Source organism: Cryptotermes secundus, unplaced genomic scaffold, assembly GCF_002891405.2.
Source record: "Cryptotermes secundus unplaced genomic scaffold, Csec_1.0 scaffold1552, whole genome shotgun sequence".
Taxonomy (NCBI): domain Eukaryota; kingdom Metazoa; phylum Arthropoda; class Insecta; order Blattodea; family Kalotermitidae; genus Cryptotermes; species Cryptotermes secundus.
In genome coordinates, this window is record NW_019721780.1 from 40262 (window position 1) to 60795 (window position 20534).

General features: G+C 39.9%; 1 protein-coding gene across 10 annotated transcripts in view; it reads left to right on the forward strand.

The window, feature by feature from the left end:
* LOC111875793 (zinc finger protein 271) overlaps window positions 1–20534 on the forward strand; it is a 62623-nt gene that overhangs the window by 38715 nt on the left and 3374 nt on the right. The window contains exons 1-4 of one of the 10 annotated variants that reach the window (XM_033750219.1): window positions 4286–4365; window positions 8412–8463; window positions 10822–10986; window positions 14355–14516. In XM_033750219.1, coding sequence (XP_033606110.1) covers window positions 4319–4365; window positions 8412–8463; window positions 10822–10986; window positions 14355–14516 — 426 coding nt within the window. In that variant the 5' untranslated portion in view covers window positions 4286–4318. Of the gene's footprint in view, window positions 1–4285; window positions 7229–7930; window positions 8035–8411; window positions 8464–10821; window positions 10987–14354; window positions 14517–20534 lie in introns of those variants that run through there. The other 9 variants (XM_033750225.1, XM_033750226.1, XM_033750221.1 and 6 more) reach the window with 9 other exon arrangements.

Below are 20534 nucleotides of genomic sequence, written 5' to 3' on the forward strand. Positions count from 1 at the left end.
GACCTGGTGTGAGCGCTGGAATATAAAAATTAATGAAGATAAGACTCGGGGGGTCTACTTCTCTCGTGGTCGTCGACCGCCTGAGTCTTGTCTTACTCTAAATGGAAGAAATATTCCATTTGTAAATAGTGCAAAATATCTAGGTGTAATCTTCGATAAGAGAGTGACTTGGAGATTACACATAGAAATGATCGAAGCCAAGGCCTTCAGAACATTCATTAGAGTGTATTCCCTATTCAAAAATGAGCGATTGAGCGCTAACATTAAACTGGCCCTCCATAAAGCTATTATTAGATCCGCAATGACTTATGCTAGTCCCGCCTGGGAGTTTGCGGCAGACACCCATCTAGTGAAATTGCAGCGCCTGCAAAGCAAGGTTCTCCGCACGATTTGCAATTTTCCAAGGCGCACACCGGTCCGCGATTTGCACATGGCATTCAAAATTCCATACGTATATGATTACATAACAAAATTATGCAGGCAACAAGCAGAAGTCATACAAAATCATGATAAAGGGAATGTTCGCAACATCGGATAAGGCGAAGTCAGACACAGAAAGTATAAGAGGCTTAAACTTGGCGGCGGTCAGGCATACGACCGTTCAAGTGACTAGACTGCCGTGGTAGCAAATACTACTAGGATGTATATGTATATATATAAAAGGGCATAATCTGCTGTACCTAGCCTGGACTGACAGAGGCCGTGTATATATTATACTTTTAAATAAGAAATAAGTGTGTATTGTAAATACAGTAGAACTTGGTTATAACGTCATCAAATGGACCTAAAAATAGTGTCGTTATAAACGAATGTCGTTGTAACCGAAATGGGCACTTCCACAGTAGCCTTATGTTAGTCACGTAAAAATCTACCAAAAACCGAGTTAAAATGTTGCATTTTTTAGTGAAATACGTAGTTAAGTACAGACTAACGTAACATTAACGTGGAATTGCCCAAATGTGTAATATCAAAGACATATTACAGCGCTTTTCACTGACAATACACACAATATTTCACGAATCACTTTAACTTTCTCTTCAATGCTTAAAACTTTCCTTTTCATTGCCATGTTTTCGCTACTGCACTTCTCTGGGTTTAGGCAGGAACACTATAGGGTAAGTAGACAATGTGAGGTCCTGTTAGACGAGATTCTAGGAAAGGAATGCAGTTAACAACCTGCCGCGTCCTCTTGCACTATTCACGCAGTCCCACCCCACACCCTTGTTTTCGCATAAAACCCACGCTCCTCTTGCAGCCCGCGGTCGTATTCTTCCAGGACAGTCACGTCAGCAAGTAGAGAAAGTGAGGGTGGGCAGACACATCGAACTTTCCCACGATATCAGAGAAATTCAGGAATGAAAATGACGTTACATACGAGGTTGATGCATTTGTGCATGTCGTACTAAGCAAGGTATAAAAACAGTTGCTTTATGAGGAATTAGTTCGTACAATTGAATATTTGACGCAATAGACAAGGTGTCGCAGAAACCGATGTTGCTATAACCAAGTTTTACTGTATGTGTAAATACAGACAATGGACAAATTACTACAGACTGACTAACAAATGACAGACCCGACCTATCGTCAGAGAGGGCGCTACACATAGACAAGACAGTAACTTTCATTCAAGAGAAATATCTGGTCATGAGCCCCAGCTGGGGCTCGACACCAAGACAGACAGACTGACTGACCGTCAGTTGCAACGTGACTCTGACTCTTGACTCTGATAATGTGGGATGTTCCCACAATATATTATCTACAGAACAGTTTGGGTTTATAAGCAACTCCTCTACACAAAAAGCAACATTCATCTTAGTAAATGACATTCTGCAGGCATTAAATAATAAGTCATTTGTTGGGGGTATTTTTTGTGATTTATAAAAGGCCTTCGATTGTGTCTACCACGACATTCTATTGAATAAATTGGAATTTTATGGAATTGTAAGCAGTGCTAATACACTAATGAAATCGTATCTTAAAGACAGGTATGAACGTGTCATTGTTAAAGATAATTAACATATGTGTTAATTTTCTGGGGGACTTCTCCTTATAGTGGCAGTATATTTATGCAAAAAAAGGGTAATAAGAATTACCGTATTTACGCATGTAGAGGCCGCAGCACAATTTTCAGACAGAAATTATAGAAAAAATAATTTTCTTGGAATATTATTTCAGGAGTATTACACTCTGTATTACTAATTATGCATATATTTTTTTAAATGAAGTGTGATTTCGAATATTTCGAATATAAGCCGCACCCCAGTTTTCCTCTTGAATTTTTGACAAAAAATGTGCGGCCTATACATGCGTAAATACGGTATCACTAATTCAAGTAAAAAAGACTCATGTATAGAACTGTTTAAGTTTTTGGACATATTACCATTATATTCCCGATTCATATTTTCATTATTAACTTTTGTATCAAATAATAGAGAGTTATTTAAAATCAACACAGATTTGCATAGTATAAATACCAGAAGCAAAAATAATTTTCATTTCCCACAGCCAAGATTGTCTATCTATCAAAAAGGTGTTTATTACATGGATTAAGATTTTTAATCAGCTTCCATCCTATTTGAAAGGCATCATAGATAAAAAGAAACTGTTTAATTGTCATTAAAAAGGTACTTACTAGAAAATTCCTTTTACTCATTGCAGGAGTTTTTTTAACAATAAATAAAATGGAATATTCTATTCCATTCGGTATTTATGATACTATACAGAGTGTTTCACGACTTTAGGGCATAACTGAAGGAAGTGATTTCCTAGGTCTTTGTGATCAAAGAAGTTCATATAAACATGTGTCCGATTTTGGACGGCTACGGAGTTATGACCGTTTTTCATTCCCGTACACGCCCTCGTGTGAACCGCGTCTATCATCTGGCAGATCGCTATTTTTAACCAGCTACAGACAGAGCGTTCTCTTTATCTCGACACTTGAGAGGCGTGGTGCGTTGGTATGTAAGGACACGGCTATTGTGGCGGCTACTCGTGTTCAGAACAGTTCTCATCTCGGTCCGTCTGTTACGTTCACGATGCCATTTACATTTTCATTTGAGGAGTATGCAGATATGATTTATGTGTACGGGTTTTGTGACGGTAACTCAGTTCTTGCCGTAGCTGAAAATCAGCAACGGTTTCCGAATCGTAGAATACCGAACCGGAGAGTGTTTACTGGAGTTTACCAGGCATTGCGAGATACCTATAGACTTCCCGGCGTTCGTATTGCAGCCGAGAGTGGTGTTAAAGAAGGCGTCAATAAAGAAGGCATTGTTCGTATGGTACACCGCAGTCTACGTACGAGAAGTGGTTTACAATGTGAAGGTGGCAACGCGAGATGCTTTGCTCGGTCGCATTCTGGACGCCGCTGACCACATAAAGACAGCCAGCTGAAGCTGCTACGTGCTACCCGCGCGGTCCACAACCGAGCGGCAGCCTGTGTTGCGGCCGACGGTGGCATTTTCGAAAATCAGCTTTAAGCACAAATCAATTCAAATTAAAGGTAATTTCACGAAGTTAACTTTACATTCATACTTTAAATGTATCATGTATTATGCTGGTTTATTATTTTGTTCCGTTTATTGCCAGTAATAGTTACCTTCTATTCTAAGTTTAAAACGGTCATAACTCCGTAACCGTCCAAAATCGGACACATGTTTATATGAACTTTTTTGATCACAAAGACCTAGGAAATAACCTCCTGCAGTTATGCCCTAAAGTCGTGAAACACCCTGTATACTTATCATTGTAATTCTATTTTGCCTCTTCCTACTTTTATTTTAAATTTTAGGTTTTTATTAAACTAATTAGAAAGGACCGGTAATCAATGTTACTAAATGTAAAATGTTTTAGAGGGCTCTTGCTGGCTCTTCCTTAATATACTTTAATGCTAATCGTATTTAGTGACTGATTTATTTTCCAGTTCACAATGTATTATGTTGAGTTGTTTTGATTTGTAATTGTATGACTGACGCTTTAATATTCAAAGCATGCGAGTATTTGGTGTATTGTATATCTGTGACTGGTTCTATGTCAGACTGGCGACATTTGCAGCCTGTTCTTGATTGATGGAATATTACAATAAACTGAAACTGAAACTCGGAAACCCAGCAACCTACGCATTGCGACCATGATGATGGAGGCAGCATGTACACAACGTAACTGCACGAGCTGAATCAACACACACACAAAACATATGCCGCTTTTCTTTAAAACCAACTGGCAACCCTGTTCGATCCCCATCCGAGACATCCGAGAGATTCCGATCACGTTATGTCTTTGTGAACACGCTTCAGATCCTTCAGAATAGGTGTCGGTCATGTTCGTCATGTTGGCATGGGTTGTATTATGTTCGTCAGTGTTTGGGTTTGCCGATATTATATGTCTCACTAGAATAAACAAACTGAATTTCGATATAAGTTAATTAATGAACTGATCGTGTTATTTTACACGTGTGTATAATGAGAATAATTTTTAAAATCCTCTTCCATAAATTTTTATCACTTAAGAGGTTATGTAGCATTGTGGTAATAGTTCTAAACGTTTCTTCATAACCCGAATCCAGTTTGTGTATATTAAAAGTGTTTGTGTTAAATTCTCATAACGAAGACGTTAACGAGACAATGACCAAAGTCAAGAGTCTTTGTTATAACGTTAGGCTTATGTTTTCTTTTAAAGAATGGAGGTGTAAGAGCATGTTTTCAGTTACAATTTCAAAAGTGAACATCTGATGACAGGGATGGAAGGAGGGACAGACGGACGGAACTTGTACCGCTATTTCCTCTGCAAACTAGAATTTCACTGGTGTTCTTAAACATTCAGACAAAACAATAATAGTAATCGGTACTTAACCCCCCCCCCCCAACATTTCAGCTCCACTGAACAGTCAGGTGAAGAATCGCTATTCTAAGGGTAGAGCTAATTGGAATCAGTTAAGTAGATACTCGCTAATTTTTATATGGATCCATCACTAGTGACTGAAACATATTAAATTGTTAGACACTTCGAGAATGTGGATCTATACAACCACAACTCATACACCTTCACTGTATAGTGCTTAATACGTAAAGCACAAGGACAACTTAACTTTTACTTCATAAATATGAAGTATGAGGGTTGTTGTTGTACTTGGACATTCTTGGACAACAGTCAGTGCAGATTTGAAGGAAAGCATACCATTGATGCAACAGGCAACACATCCTCTTCATGGAGCTCCATAACCTCCTGCTGCACTCACACTGCCACTACTTTGCTGTTGGAAGTTTTGTTTGACCCAAATCAAACTACTGTCACTGCTTTCTAGAGGGGGAGCCAAACACATGGAAGTCATACAATGATTGAACAAACAGCTTCCTTCAAAGGAGGGTCTTCATTCTTTGTTGCCCTGAACAAAACTAATTAAACCACTCTGCCTTCGCTGTCTTTGAGAGATACACTTTTCCATATGATGATTGACAGCCTTCAGCACCACAGAACTCAGTGAGAGTTTATTTGAACTGTTCGGGTGGATTCTGCACTTGGAACATGTCACTGTGCCCTTTTCCCCTACTGTGCTTGTTCTGTTATGCAGCTTGGGGTCAAGTGCCAGTGTGTCATTCGAACAGCCATATGGGTCAGTCTGTATCGAACCAATGCACAGTGTAGTACATATGTAACATATACACCCCCAGACTAGAAAATGCATACATCATATTAATGATCGCATAATAACGATCCATATCATGAAATACGCGCACCCAAAACATCGCACATTCATAGCAACCTATATATCACTGACACTTACCCGTGGTCTTCATGACCTGGTTTTACTACGTGAATGCTTCTGACAACAAGGATCCACAAATAGGATAATGTGCGTAATACTACACTGTAGCACATGAACCTTAGAATTACCTTGGCATACATACACTTAATATTTTAAATACCTTAATAGTTTGTAATATAATCAACATACTTGTGTACACTTTTAATACATCCTACATACATTATATATATATATATATATATTTTTTTTAATTTTATTTTATATACTTAATTGTAATACTTATTAACTTGAAGCAAAATTTCTGTTATCATATAGTATGAGACATGTTGCACTAGTATGGATCCATATTAATAATTCAATGACTAGACATATTCCATATTAGCTGTTGGATGATTTGGATGATGGACCTTTGTGACCAAAACATGTAGCAAAATAAAGTTTTAATTATAAATATTGACAGCAAGTATACATCTGTTTTGGTGATGGTTTAACATGACATATATTTTCTTTTCACACAGCCCTCATGGTACTGGAGCAGAACACGAATTTTATAAATCAAAGTGTTATAAATTAGAACAGTGGTATTAACATGTACATCGGCAAAAAATAGTAATAAAAAAGTGTTCTGTTTCTAAAAGTTTTAAAATTTAAATTGATGAAGGGTTGCTATACTTCACATTCATAGTACTGGGAATATAATGAAATTTGTTATTTCTTTTTCTGTTTTGTCATTGAGCTGATGCAATTGAACCAAAATAGTTGAAGCTTCTAGAATCAGGGCTTTTGTTATCCAGATGCTAATGATGTTAACCCACTGTTCTCATAATAAAACGTATCTCTGGAGGGATGTGGGAGCTTCATTTATTTTAAGAAGTATTGAAATATTTCAGTGCCACTTGGGCAGTTTGAAGGCTGATGAATCTGATGTAATCATGATTGAAACATCAAATTCAAATCACACATCCTATATACAACAAGAACTTTCTGTAATAGTGAAGATCTATACTTTGGTCATATTTTTTTTTTTTTGTAAATGCTGCCCAACCTTTCAAGAGTTGCTTAACTTAACCTCTCTGGTAGGTAATCAGTGGCGAACAGTATTTTTATTTCCGCTGCAGTGCAGCACCAGTCTTTCCTCTCTCTTCTTAAGCTGCAACACTATGATAGATTTTACAGATGTACTAATAGGGAATGCAAACACAAGATAAATTATTTTCATATGTCATCCCCATCACACTTCATAGCCTGGTTCTAGAATGCCTTAGTTGGTTGTCCACCCTTCCCTTGATTTTACAGAGTTTGGCCACTCCATTGGTTTGGATTCCAATGCCTTCTTTGTTAATCTTGTTGCCTAATTTTATATACATTTTTCTGGAAGTTAAATTCACAGACCTTAGTTTCACCAACATTACTGGAAACTTTTTTTATGTATATTTCACTGGTGACCTACATATGTGATACCTAGTAAGTTGATAGAACTGTTTTATATGCTCTACTTCTAGTCTTTTGTTCTTCTCTCTTCAGTCCTATGGCCTCACAATCATATAACAGAGGCCCTCTTCCTTTTATATGTCTTATTTGTATTATAATTTTACTTTGGCAACTTGTAATGTCTCTATGATATGTTACATCAAATATTTTTAACATGGATATGTGAAGGACATTTCTGTCTTAATGCTGGTTTATTTCACTTATGAAGGAGAGCCCCGTCATGCATACATACTTAATGGATACAACTAAGTAAAATTTGTTAAAATTATTAAATTATACAGAAACCTCACTAATTTGGACTTCTTTTTTTTGGGGGGGGGGATGCATCACAACCTCGATGATCACACTGCCATGATCAGCGATTGCCAACAAAAGAGATTTGAAGTTAGAGCGCTCTAGAAAATGAGCCACAAGATGAAGAGATCTAACCTAAAACATTTTTTCATGGACAGTGGGTGTCAGTGTTTCAGCGAGCCTACTTTTTATTTTCATTTTAGTGTTTGATTAGCTCATTTTCCGTGTGTTAAAACGAGTGTTAAAGGAAAATATAAGACTCTAACACTCCAAAAAACCTGGAAGTTTTAAACAAACTTTATAAATCTGGCTTTCACTGATTTGGACAATGTTGAGGCCTTAGTGTGTTTTTATAATTGTACAAGTGTTCTTTTTATGCAGCTTTGTATGCCTGGATGCTGGATGCTCAACTAGAGTGCAAACACCATCCTTCACACATTCATGTAAAGACGTCTGATGGTGGCATTCACCTTGTGTCATAACATGTAACTTGCATTTGATGTATTAAAAACTGTTTGATTTGTTTCATTCTGGTCCGTCACACTAACAATTACAAATATAAATCACTCCGTCCAATGTGACCTGTAAGTTTTTTACTACATAAAAACTTAACACCCTTGCATGTTTCGTACGTACCTTACGTCTAAACAACTTATGCGATGGTGGTGTCCTATTTGTAGTGATGTTTGCCCTCTGAAGATGGTCCACAGAGACCGAAACATGTAAGGGTGTTAAGTTTTTTTGTAGTAAAAAACTTACAGGTCACATTGGACGGAGTGATTTATATTTGTATTAAAAACTGTTGCTTGACAGAACTGTATCAAACAAGTGTAAATAAAATATAAACCTTCAAACATTTCAGATCAAAAATCAGCTTCATGTTCATAGCAGTCAGGAGTAAGTTGTTTGAAAATGTATGTGTATTATATATAATTGTGACCAATAAGAAAAACAATTATATTCATGAAGAAATTTATATGGGGGTAATCATTTAAAAGAATTCATTCAGTTTTTATTCATTTGTAGTATTTTACAGCTAGCTTTTCTGAGATTATTTATCATATTACCTTTCCACCTGAACAAAAGTCTGCTGTTATATCTCCTGTGATACGAAGGGGGACCCAAAAATAACCGGAACCGACCTGTTGCGCGCGCATGCTTTGTAGTTACGAGTTGTGCTGCTAGGTGGTGTTAGCTGGGGGTCTCCCGCGACTGTTAGTGAGCTGGCGTCAGTCTGAGTTAAGTGGTTTGTCTGTGGTGCTCTGTTGTGTGCGTTCCTGTTTCAACCCTTTGGCGATTAGTGAGATGGCCGACCAGAAGGAACAAAGAGTGTGCGTGAAATTTTGCTTTCTGTTAGGGAAAACTGCACCTCACTCTTCAAGTCGCGGCAAACATTCACGCGGTTTTCTCTTTGGTCATCTCCGAGCAAGTGAGGAACAAATTTTGCAGACACCCGTCTCATGTGCAAACCTTCGGTTAAAATTCGCTGGTCTGTGCTTCCCAACAGTCTCGGTTGCAGTTTTCCCTAACAGAAAGCAAAATTTCACGCACACTCTTTGTTCCTTCTGGTCGGCCATCTCACTAATCGCCAAAGGGTTGAAACAGGAACGCACACAACAGAGCACCACAGACAAACCACTTAACTCAGACTGACGCCAGCTCACTAACAGTCGCGGGAGATCCCCAGCTAACACCACCTAGCAGCACAACTCGTAACTACGAAGCATGCGCGCGCAACAGGTCGGTTCCGGTTATTTTTGGGTCCGCCCTCGTACAGTCTTCCTGTTGTATTCTGGTATGAACTTCTCGTAACAGTTTACAAGCCCTGCCCTTCTTTCTATCATTAGAGCAGTACCACATAAAGTTTACTGATTATGAACCTTCTTATCTTAAAGCTACCTGCTTTGCTTCTATACATAGAAGACCCAGATATTCTTGTCACCCTGTTCCCAAGCTGTAGCATTCTTGTACACTTTCCCCAAAGGTAGACACACTCACTGAGATTCACACAGAAACAAAAGATTTCAGTTATTAAATTTGTTAAACAGTAGGAAGGAGCTTTATCTAGAGCTGTAGGCACTGAAGGCCAGTGTTGCCAAGAAGTCACTAGAAGTTTTCTGAAGGATGACCACACCTATAAACTAGCTGCAAAATTCTCACCTTGAGAGCTCAGTGCAGTGAGTGCAATGCAGAACAAATGTACAAGAGTCAGCATTCAGTTGGCAGTGCACTCCATTGCAAGTCATTTAGTGAGTTACTTACAGCAGAGAGTAGAGAGTCAGAAGAAGGAAAAAAGGGTGAATGCAGTGAGTGAGGAACAGTGTTACTGCTCAGTGATGGGGCAAAGATCTAACCTTAAGAACATAAGTGGCTGCAGGTGGTGTGACAGTACCTGCTCCATATACTGATAACCATTAAAAATGAGGCATAGTTGCAATGTTTTGGAATGGCAGTACCAAATGAAAAACACATTTACCAAGAAATTAAGAGCAGATTAGAATCAGGGGATCTGAAAAATCCAGTGACCTCATTGGAACGCACCCTTTCAGCTGTAGCATAATGCCTCAACTAAGTACTTTACCGCATACCCCTATTTAGGTTAGTATACAGTGTGACATGAAATATACGAGGATAATTGTTAGGGGTACATATAATGTTCCCACATTACATCATTCATAAGTATTCTTAGAGTTCTCTCATAGTAAGACATGCAGTCTGACTAATCATATGCAGATAACCAAGAGCCCGCATTTGCTTGAATTTTCAGATGAACTGACATTGACCAGTAAAATGCAAGGAATAAAATGTACCAAACAGTAATGTTAAGCATTGTTCCACATGAATATGAATTATTCAACAAATTTCAGTGGTTCACCATTTTGCATGCGATGAATCCTTTGAAAACTTAAAAGTTTCTTATATACACACAGTGCCTTTATAAACCTTATTTAAAAACTTCTCTACATTGCAGTACATGTTTTGGCAGACATTGGTTATCATCAAATGTTTAAAATTGTTGGTGGAAACTGCTGTACTTCCATTTTGTGGTTCTGATATTCGATCTGTACCATCTACATGCTCATGTATTTTATGGTGCCGGATGTCTCTTCTTGTTGTATTGTGTGTCTTAAACAGGAAGAGACACCCAGGAAGTCTACACAGATCTGCTATTACCAGCAATGTTGTGCGAAATTGTTGTATTGAAAGTGAATCTTTATCTCGTATAATGTGAGAGCACAGTCATGATTGATGAAGGCATGATGATTTTACAGAACTCAATGGACTTAATGAAGGTTGAATCTGGTTCAAGTAGTGAAATATATCCATCATCTCACAATGGAGGTCAGGTCATTGACATAAAAGTTGAGGCCTCGGATACTGAAGAAGTGGAGGATCCTCTGCTTATAACATTACCAGGAATAAAGGCTGAAAGTGAGGTGAGTTGTATGTCTGCATGTCTGTTCAAAAACTTTATGATGATAGTATATTAGTACAATTATTATGTTGTTTATTTATTCATGTTTTAAATAAAAGAAACAAAACAATTGGTAATATCCAAAAAACACTGATTCTGCATGTCTGTTGTTAGGCACATTTCTTAAATATCCAGAATCATGTAGTCTTTCTGATCTTCCACTGTCTCTCTCTTCAAATGAAAGACTTTCACTCTTCTGTGTGGATTTTGAAAAGTTCTGTAGAAAATGTCACCAGAGGTCTGTACTGTGTTACACATTGCTTGGGGAGTACCAATTGCATTTTGTAAGGGAGATGGTGAGCCCCATTTCCACATTTTTAATTTTGTCATATCAAAATATGTTTTTTTAAACAATTACACACTCTGTGGTCCTGAAATTTGGTGCACAGGTATTTATGGGTATTCTGAGTGTGAGCCATGCAGTGGCTCCGGTATGATGTCATGGGCTTCCAGCCCCTTGATCGAGGTTCTTAAACTTATCCCCCACCCCATCCCCATGCGGGACTGGGTCACGTGGTATTGCCCTCTCCCCTCCTTTCTATCCCTGGGAGCCTTACTTGGAAGTTAATTCGAGTTCGGAGTTCAGTTCTGGTTATGGATCCATAGGGCCTTGCTCGCGGCGCCGAGCCAGCCGGAGCGACTGTCAAATTCCTGTTCGGCTGGGAGTCCAAATTTGGTTTCGGCAAGTACTGGGCTGGTTCGCGGCCGACGAGATCGCCCGCGGTCGCCCGTCGTTGGGTTTGTAGGACGGCGGCGACTCGTACCAGTTTGGTTAAATCTGTTTTTATAATTTATATTGTGTATTTAGTTTAGACTCAGCCTGTGGCCCGGCTATAATGTAGTAGTTATGTTTTCAAGCAACCAAGGCAAATTGTTGCGCCAGTAATATGGGCCATTCTGCCCGAGTTAGATGCCGCTGTGTGCGAGCATGTAAATGTGCAGTTAGTTCAGTTGTTCTGTTTAATTTCTGTTGTGTATATTAAATTCTGTTATTTGTTAATATATTGATTGCCATCATTTGTAACTACATTTACTTCGCTGCTAGCTTGGATCCCTTACTCTAACTTAGGGAGCGTGCGAGCACAGCACGAGAGCCGTATGACGGAGCAACGTTTCCCCCTCCGATTGAGGAAAGGTAGACGGAGCCGAAAGGTGCCAGAGAGAGACGGTACAAGTGGTACATATAGTCCCAGAGCGGACAGACGGCACAAGTGGTAGCAGAGGAAGCGGCTCAAGTGGTAGCAGAGCGAAACGTGGCTCAAGTGTTTTCATGATAATGTAAACAGATATTTTGTAATTTTTCTTCCAAAATACTAATCATCTTCATCATTTTCGATAGAAAAGTATGTAGTAGCATCTTGATGTTATGTGTCACACATGTCTGAAAGTCTGTATGAAAAGATAAAACGCTATTTTAGATCATCAGTGCCATGCATCCAATATCATCTCTGGTTCTCTGTAGGTTCCTCAGTACTTTTCTAGTTTCTTTGGAGACAGCCTCAGCATCTATCTCTGACTTTCTTATGCTTTGATTATGGATCTCATGTCAGATATTAATCATGTTGAACGAAAGGTTGATTCCCTCATTACCTCAGAACTCTCATCCAGCAGACTTTTCCATTATTGAATGCTAAAGCAGTATAAATAGTCACTGCTGATGTTTCATTAGCCACAGATACTTTACTGGGGACACAGTTTTGCAGCAGTTCCAGATGAGCCAAACTATTAAGCACTGGCTTCACAACTTCTGAAACTATCTTTGGTAAGGAATGTTTATATCCCTTTAAATAAATGGTATGATATTTCTAGTCTGAACTGCCATTGGCTTCTCAAGGAGGCCTCTTCTCATGAAGTCACTTCTTAATTATGTTTTTGTTAGCTGTAAATGAGAAAGTTGCACAAAACCGTTATTATCAGCTGGATGGCTGAATTGCAAGATACGAGGAGCATTCCGTATATAATGCCTCCTATTTTTAAAAAAAACTACAACAGATACAGAAAGCATAATAACGCAGTTAAATAGAGCAAGATTTCAGCTACTTACAGCTATTTTTCCACATAATCACCACCATTCGTTATGCACTTTTGCCAGTGATGAACAAGAGCCTGTATGCCGCGCCCATAAAAGTCTGCGCCAGCAGAGGCTACCCACTTTCTTGCAACTGCGATGACAGCATCATTGTCTGAAAAATGTTGCCCACGTAGTCCATCTTTCATAGGCCCAAAGAGATGGAAGTCTGAAGGTGCTAAACCGGGGCTGTAAGGTGGATGTGGTAGGACAGTCCAGCCAAACTTTGCAATGTGCGCAGTGGTCGCCAGACTGGTATGGAGTCTAGCATTATCGTGTTGCAAGAGAAAGGTTGTCTGCTTCTCTGGCCTGACTCGGGAAATGTGGGCTTTCAGCTTAGTCAGCATCGTCTTGTAGCTTTCAGAATTGCCAGTTTCACCAGGCTCCAGGAAATCCAAGAAAATCACACCCCGCCTATCCCAAAAGACCGTGCACATCACATTCCCTGCCGATAGCTGTGTCTTGAACTTCTTTTTTCTTGGGGAATCCAGATGTCGCCACTCCATGGACTGTCTTTTGGATTCCAGCTCATGGTGACACCACGTCTCATCTCTGATGACAATGCTGTCCAGAAACTTGTCACCTTCAGCCTCAAACTGGTGCAATAGGTCCTGACAAATTTCAGTTCGATGAGTTTTGTGGCCCTGTGTAAGCATCCGCAGGACCCACCTGAAACAAATTTTGCGATAATCCAGCTTCACCAACTTCATTTCCAATGTACTACAGCCGATATTAAGCCATACACACAGTTCCCTGGTCGTTATCTGCCGATCTGTATGGATGAGGTGCTGTCCATTGTGAGGAGTGGCATCTGAGCAGGAACGCCCAGGGCGTGGCTTGTCTTGCATTTCACTTTTGCCACTGTTGAAACGCACTACCCACCACCTCACTGTGCTGACATCCACTGTATTGTCTCCGTACACCTTTAGCAAGTGTCTGTGGATGTAAATGGGTACAATTTGTTCGGCAGTGAGAAATTCAATAACACATCTCTGTTTCATACACACTTCTATGTCAGACACCATTTTGGTAGACTGCTCTACTGTCGCTATCTTTCGCACGACAACCAAACTAACAGTACATTGGCGGGAAGGTTCAACCTTTACTACAACACCACCAACATCCAGCTCAGACGTTACATATTAACACAGAAAAATAGGCATTATTTACGGAACGTCCTTCGTAGTTGCAATGAAAGTATATCCTGTGTTATGTGATGAAGGAGCAGAGGCATGATTGATGAAGGCATGATGGTTTTACAGAACTGTGTGGATTTTGTGAAGGTGGAACCTGGTTTGATTAGTGAGACATCTTCTTCTCATGATGAGAAACAGATCAATATAAAAGTTGAGGAGAACTCAGACACTCAGGAGTTGGAGGATCCTCTGCTAATAACATTACCAGGAATAAAAGTTGAATGTGAGGTAAGTTGTGTATCTGTGTGCCTCTAGAAAATTGTGTTTTGTTGCACATTGCTTGTGGAGTACCAGTTCCATTTTCCTTGATTCAGTTTTAGCATACATGAAATAAAATTCTGAATGGGAAGGTTGCTCTCTCCTAGAATTTGATGCCATGTAGTATGGTACCCATCTAGCAAACTACAGTGTCATATCCCAAAAGACTATAATATTGTGGCATATAGACCCATTGCTTGGTGGTGACTCTGTAAACATCAGCCATTGCTAGGTAATGCCCACACACAACAGTGGAGGAAGTGTCATGATATGTTACATGTACTACCATTGCTATGGAGCGCCTGCAGCACGGTGATGTCACACAACAATAGAAAAGGTGTTGCAGGCAGTGTTTTCTGTAGGTCTGCCCTGAGACTGTATAAGTAGTACAGAAGATAATCAAATGAGAAGAAAATGGAGAGTGAGTGAGTGCAGTGCAGTTGAGGATTCACCTGAGGAGTGTTAACCAGTAGGCAGCAGAAGCGGAATAATCTCTGTTGCCAAGATTCATTACCAGGCTATGTCTGGAGGAATTTCCATTGTGGAAAGCTGTTACCTAGTAAAGACTAGTGGAAACAGATTGAGAAGACTTAGTGTTGAGTGATCTGTAGTGTGGATATCAGCAATGGTGTAATTATTGTTTGTAGTTACAACTGTTACTGGTCAATAAATCTGTTCACCAATCCAAACCCCATCTATAGTCATTCATACAACAAGATAGAAAAAAACTTCGGGCTTTAGTCCGCAAGCAAACTATACTAACCGAGTGGCCGCTGCTTGTCGGAGAAGTTACTGCCAACTTTAGCGGATAGAGGGTGTCGCGTGGTGAGCGCAACACATCCCCACTACCATTAATTTCAGTTTTCTAGACAAAAGCACAGTCATTCATACACATGGCAATATTCATAGCCACTGGTGTTTATGTTTCAAGCCTCAAAAATAAAATGGCATATGCAAAGAAATGTAGTGCAGATTAAATATGGGGATTGATTCATACTTTTTTCCCTTCTACTGTCAAGAAAAGTATGAAACATTAGTTGTTGTTTTGTATGGGCATGAAACTTGGTCTCGCATGTTAAAGTACATGCTGTATTACATGGTACAGTCATTAAGTTCGTGGACTGTGGGTTTATCGCATCATATTACAAGGTATTCACATACACTTACACAGACCCACATCGGCCCTCAAAATAGTTGCCATTCGCCGCTATGCTAGTCTGCCAACTTTGATATGGCCGCCGAAAACATTGCTGAAACATATTGGCAGAAAATTCCCATATGGCGTCTCTTGTAGCATTGATGACCTCCTCAGACGACTGAAATCTATGACCACGTAGCTTTGCTTTCAAGTGGTGAAAGAGAAAGAAATCACATGGTGTGAGATCAGGTGAGCACGGAGGGTGTGGCAAAACGATGACCTGTTGCCTTGCCAGTTTCTCTCGGACAAGAACAAAGCAATGTGCAGTGCTGTTGTTTACCAACAGCCAAACGTTTCGCTGGGCGATTTGCCTAGTTTTTGACAGAATTTGATGTTTGCCCATTCAAACTGACACTTTCAATTTCCACCACTTGCATTTAACTGCATTTCACAATAGAGGCCATAGTTCTGCTTACACTGTTTGTACACAGCTGCGTCTTGCTGTGACGAGAGATGAACTGACAGGTCATCATATCATGCCTCAACCTATCTGCTGTAGTATTTGTATTGCACTGCAACGATGCTTTGCGACCACTCCACGAACTTATTGACTATAGTAGTACAAAAATCATTGTATGAAATAATATTTATAGATTAATATAATCACCCACTGCTCTCATGTCCTTATCAAGCTGAATTTCATTGTCAGATGAAATTACATAATCAGAGTCAAGCAACAGAATGAGTTCTTGTTTAATGTGTGCTTTAGTATGTGGGCAAGAAGAAATTATATTCTGTTGAGATTGGTAATACAGGCACATGTCTGTTCCCCTCAAATACGAACACCTAATGACACTTTCATTTGTCTCTGTTATTTTTCCACAATGTGACCGGACTGATACATCTGATTGGTGGTCCATATCCTCAGCTTCCCCCCCCCCCCCAATTCATTCTACAGCAAAAAGCATGTAAGAAATTTTTATTCTTTTCGGTCACATTCCCAGTAGCATAATAAGATTTTACTGTTACAGTGTTCAAAATTTGTATGACTGAAAGTTTCCCCCTCCCTTCCCCTCTCTTAACCACAATGCCTGCCTCCATATGAAAACAAACTTCATGATTTCAGTCCGCAAGCGAACCATACCGACTGAGCAACCGCTGCTTGTCAGCAATGTTTTAATCCCAACTTTTGCGGACAGAGGGTGTTGCGTGGTCAGCGCAACAAATCCCCATGGCCGTTAATTTCACTTTTCTAGACCGGAGCCTCAATTATCATCACAAGGCTGAGTGGACCCCATTCCAGACACACTGCTTCTCTGAAAAAATCTGATAGTGCCGGGAATGGAACCCGGACCTCTGGATCTGTAGCCAGGAACGCTGGCCACTAGACCACAGAGGCAGTCCCCTCCTCCATATATGCAGAAAATGTTTCCTTTCAGTGAGATTCATTCAGGGGTCATGATAGTGTAGCCAATATAGCAACTAGCTATGGGCTGCACGACTGAGGGGTTAGAGTTTGAGTCCTGGTAGGGTCAAGAATTTTCCCTTCTCATCATCCAGACCAGCCCTGTGGTCCACCCAACCTCCTATACAATGGTTACTAGGGACTTTTTCCCTGGGGTATAGCAGCTGGGGCATGAAGCTGACCACTCACTTCCAGCTAGTGCCACTGCCAAGAAAACGTGGATCTATACATCCACTCCTCCATATGCCCTCATGGCATAATGCTTAATTAGTTAAGCATAGGGACAACTTTACCTTTACATGGTAATCATATGGTACTTAGAGGAATCTCCTTACCACATGGTTTACACTTCCCTATACATTTGTGTTTCAGAGTCAAGAAGAACTGTGGATCATTTCATTTGTCCCCTGTATGACTTTTGATGCTGTTACTCCATGTGTGCCTGTTACTATAAAGTATGAAGATCGTGAATGTACATATAATACCATTATTGTTTCCCATCTATGCAAAAGAAATGCAAAGGGGTTCTAACTTTGTTTCCCAGTCCTCATTCACACTGCCTGATTGTTTATTTGTTTATCAGCAACTCAGCTGACTGTGGTGGATTGAATACAAGGAGAGTGCCCAGGAAAATGTGACAGGCATTAAACCAGCAGTGGAAGATCTATTCTATAGGCATTTGAAGATAAAAACTACAAGCATTACCCATGTAACAAGTGGATGAAAATAAAAAAAAATACGTAAAACATTAAACTTATCAACAACATGAACAAGAATTAAAGAAAACAAAAGAATTAAACCCACAATGACCTACACATTGCCTGTAGTCACAAAGTGAAAAATCCCAATGCATACGAAGGGGGACCCAAAAATAACCAGAAACGACCTGTTGCGCGCGCATGCTTTGTAGTTATGAGTTGTGCTGCTAGGTGGTGTTAGCTGGGGGTCTCCCGCGACTGTTAGTGAGCTGGCGTCAGTCTGAGTTAAGTGGTTTGTCTGTGGTGCTCTGTTGTGTGCGTTCCTGTTTCAACCCTTTGGCAATTAGTGAGATGGCCGACCAGAAGGAACAAAGAGTGTGCGTGAAATTTTGCTTTCTGTTAGGGAAAACTGCACTTCACTCTTCAAGTCGCGGCAAACATTCACGCGGTTTTCTCTTTGGTCATCTCCGAGCAAGCGAGGAACAAATTTTGCAGACACCCGTCTCATGTGCAAACCTTCGGTTAAAATTCGCTGGACCGTGCTCCATGAGATGTTCGTTTCCTCAGAAAGTTGGTCAATGGTCTTTCGACGATCTTCATCAATTGCATGTTTGATTTTGGCAATGTTTTCGTCATTTCTTCCTGTCGAAGGATGCCCGGGGCGTGGCATGTCTTCTGTTGACATGTTGCCAGATTTGAAACGGGAAAACCACTCGTAGACCTGTGATTTCCCCAAAGCATCATCATTAAAGGCTTGCCGAAGCATCCCAACAGTCTCGGCTGCAGTTTTCCCTAACAGAAACCAAAATTTCACGCACACTCTTTGTTCCTTCTGGTCGGCCATCTCACTAATCGCCAAAGGGTTGAAACAGGAACGCACACAACAGAGCACCACAGACAAACCACTTAACTCAGACTGACGCCAGCTCACTAACAGTCACGGGAGACCCCCAGCTAACACCACCTAGCAGCACAACTCGTAACTATAAAGCATGCGCGCTCAACAGGTCGTTTCCGGTTATTTTTGGGTCCCCCCTCGTAGATAGCAAAACTAATTTATCATGGCAGGTATCGTGTGGGCCAGGCTGCTTGTGGGAGGCTGACAGCAGATTTATTTATTTGTAATTACATTTCATAGATCCAGTTGTTACCCAGTAGGGCTGGATATAAAATTTGTCACATACAAAGTCTTACATAAAAGATCACATGCAATAAATATAAATATACAATATTAAATATAACATATAAAATTTTAGATATAATATATGAAGATATATATAAGGCAGATAGAGCCTCATGCAAATAGCACAAGTTGTCAGTCCAATTTTCCCATTTAGAAAAATACATACATGTTAAGTCCATTCTCAGGCTTAACTGACTAGAATTGTTAAGTGTTAAATTAATCAGTACAGCCACTATTAAATCCAACCAAAGGGAGTAACCTGTTTATTACAACCGTCACAACACAACAAACATCAAGATTAGTGCCTAGTTTCGGCTCCGCTACATGTTTTGACTATCAATATCCATCATCAGGCAAATACACGGTTAACATATATACACCACTGAACTGCAGTACTAGTAAAATTGGATACAATAGTATTAATTATATAAAACACTTGACACAAAAATACAATAAATCAGATTATATAAAACAGAAGTTATAGTACATATGTTAACCATACAGTTGTACATATTTACTGTGTAATAAACTCTCTTGAATTAAGCATCTTACAGCAGTTTATCTCACCAAAACAACGGACAACGTTTGCCACTCGACCGACTCCGTCAAGACCAACCCACAAGTACGAGTATCAACTCTGTTGCCCGACAGTGTGGCATACGACATTGTGACGGTTGTAATAAAGAGGTTGTATATTGCAACACAACAGGATACATGAAATGAAAATCAAAGGGAGTAACTTACAATATGTTTACTCATACCATTTATTTACCCTCTATCATTGTAACCCTTGTATGCTCTATAAATTCGATAGAGTAAAAAGAATTTCTTAGCAGATATCTTAGTAAAGCCTTCCTAAAATGATTTTTGTCTGTTCTCAAAATTGTGATACTGTTAGGTAATACATAAAATAGCTTTATACCTGAGTAATTCAAATATACACCTCTCTGGTAAGATGATAAACGAGAATCAGGTACATGAAAATGATCATTATTCCTAGTACCAATCGTATATATATATATATTGTGACATGTTGACCCCTACCTCCCCAGCTGCACATAGCGGTAACGTAACGCTTGCGTAATAGGCGAGTAATCACCCCGCATCCTGGCAGCTATGCGCGGTGACGTCACAAGCGGAGCCGAAGATAGCCAAGCCCCCGCAACCTGGTAACTACACAAGGCGAGTCAACAGCGGTGACGCAACAAGGGTGCCTATTACGTGGCCGTATTGTCCGATCGAGGCTACATAGGGAGCAGCGAAGGCTATTCACAGTCAGTTGTACTGAGTCAGTCAGTGAGTCCTGGAGCTACCGCCGAGTTAGCCAGCAACTAGTCAGTTGTATTCTGGCATTTGGAGTGTACTAATTGTGATACTGCAGATAGCAGTAACCGTAAATCTGTAATTTGGGTGATTGTAAGTGCGAATGTGAAATAAAATTCGCTATACAAAATACGGCGTGAAGTTATTTGTCGCGATATACGCCCGATACGCGACAATAGGT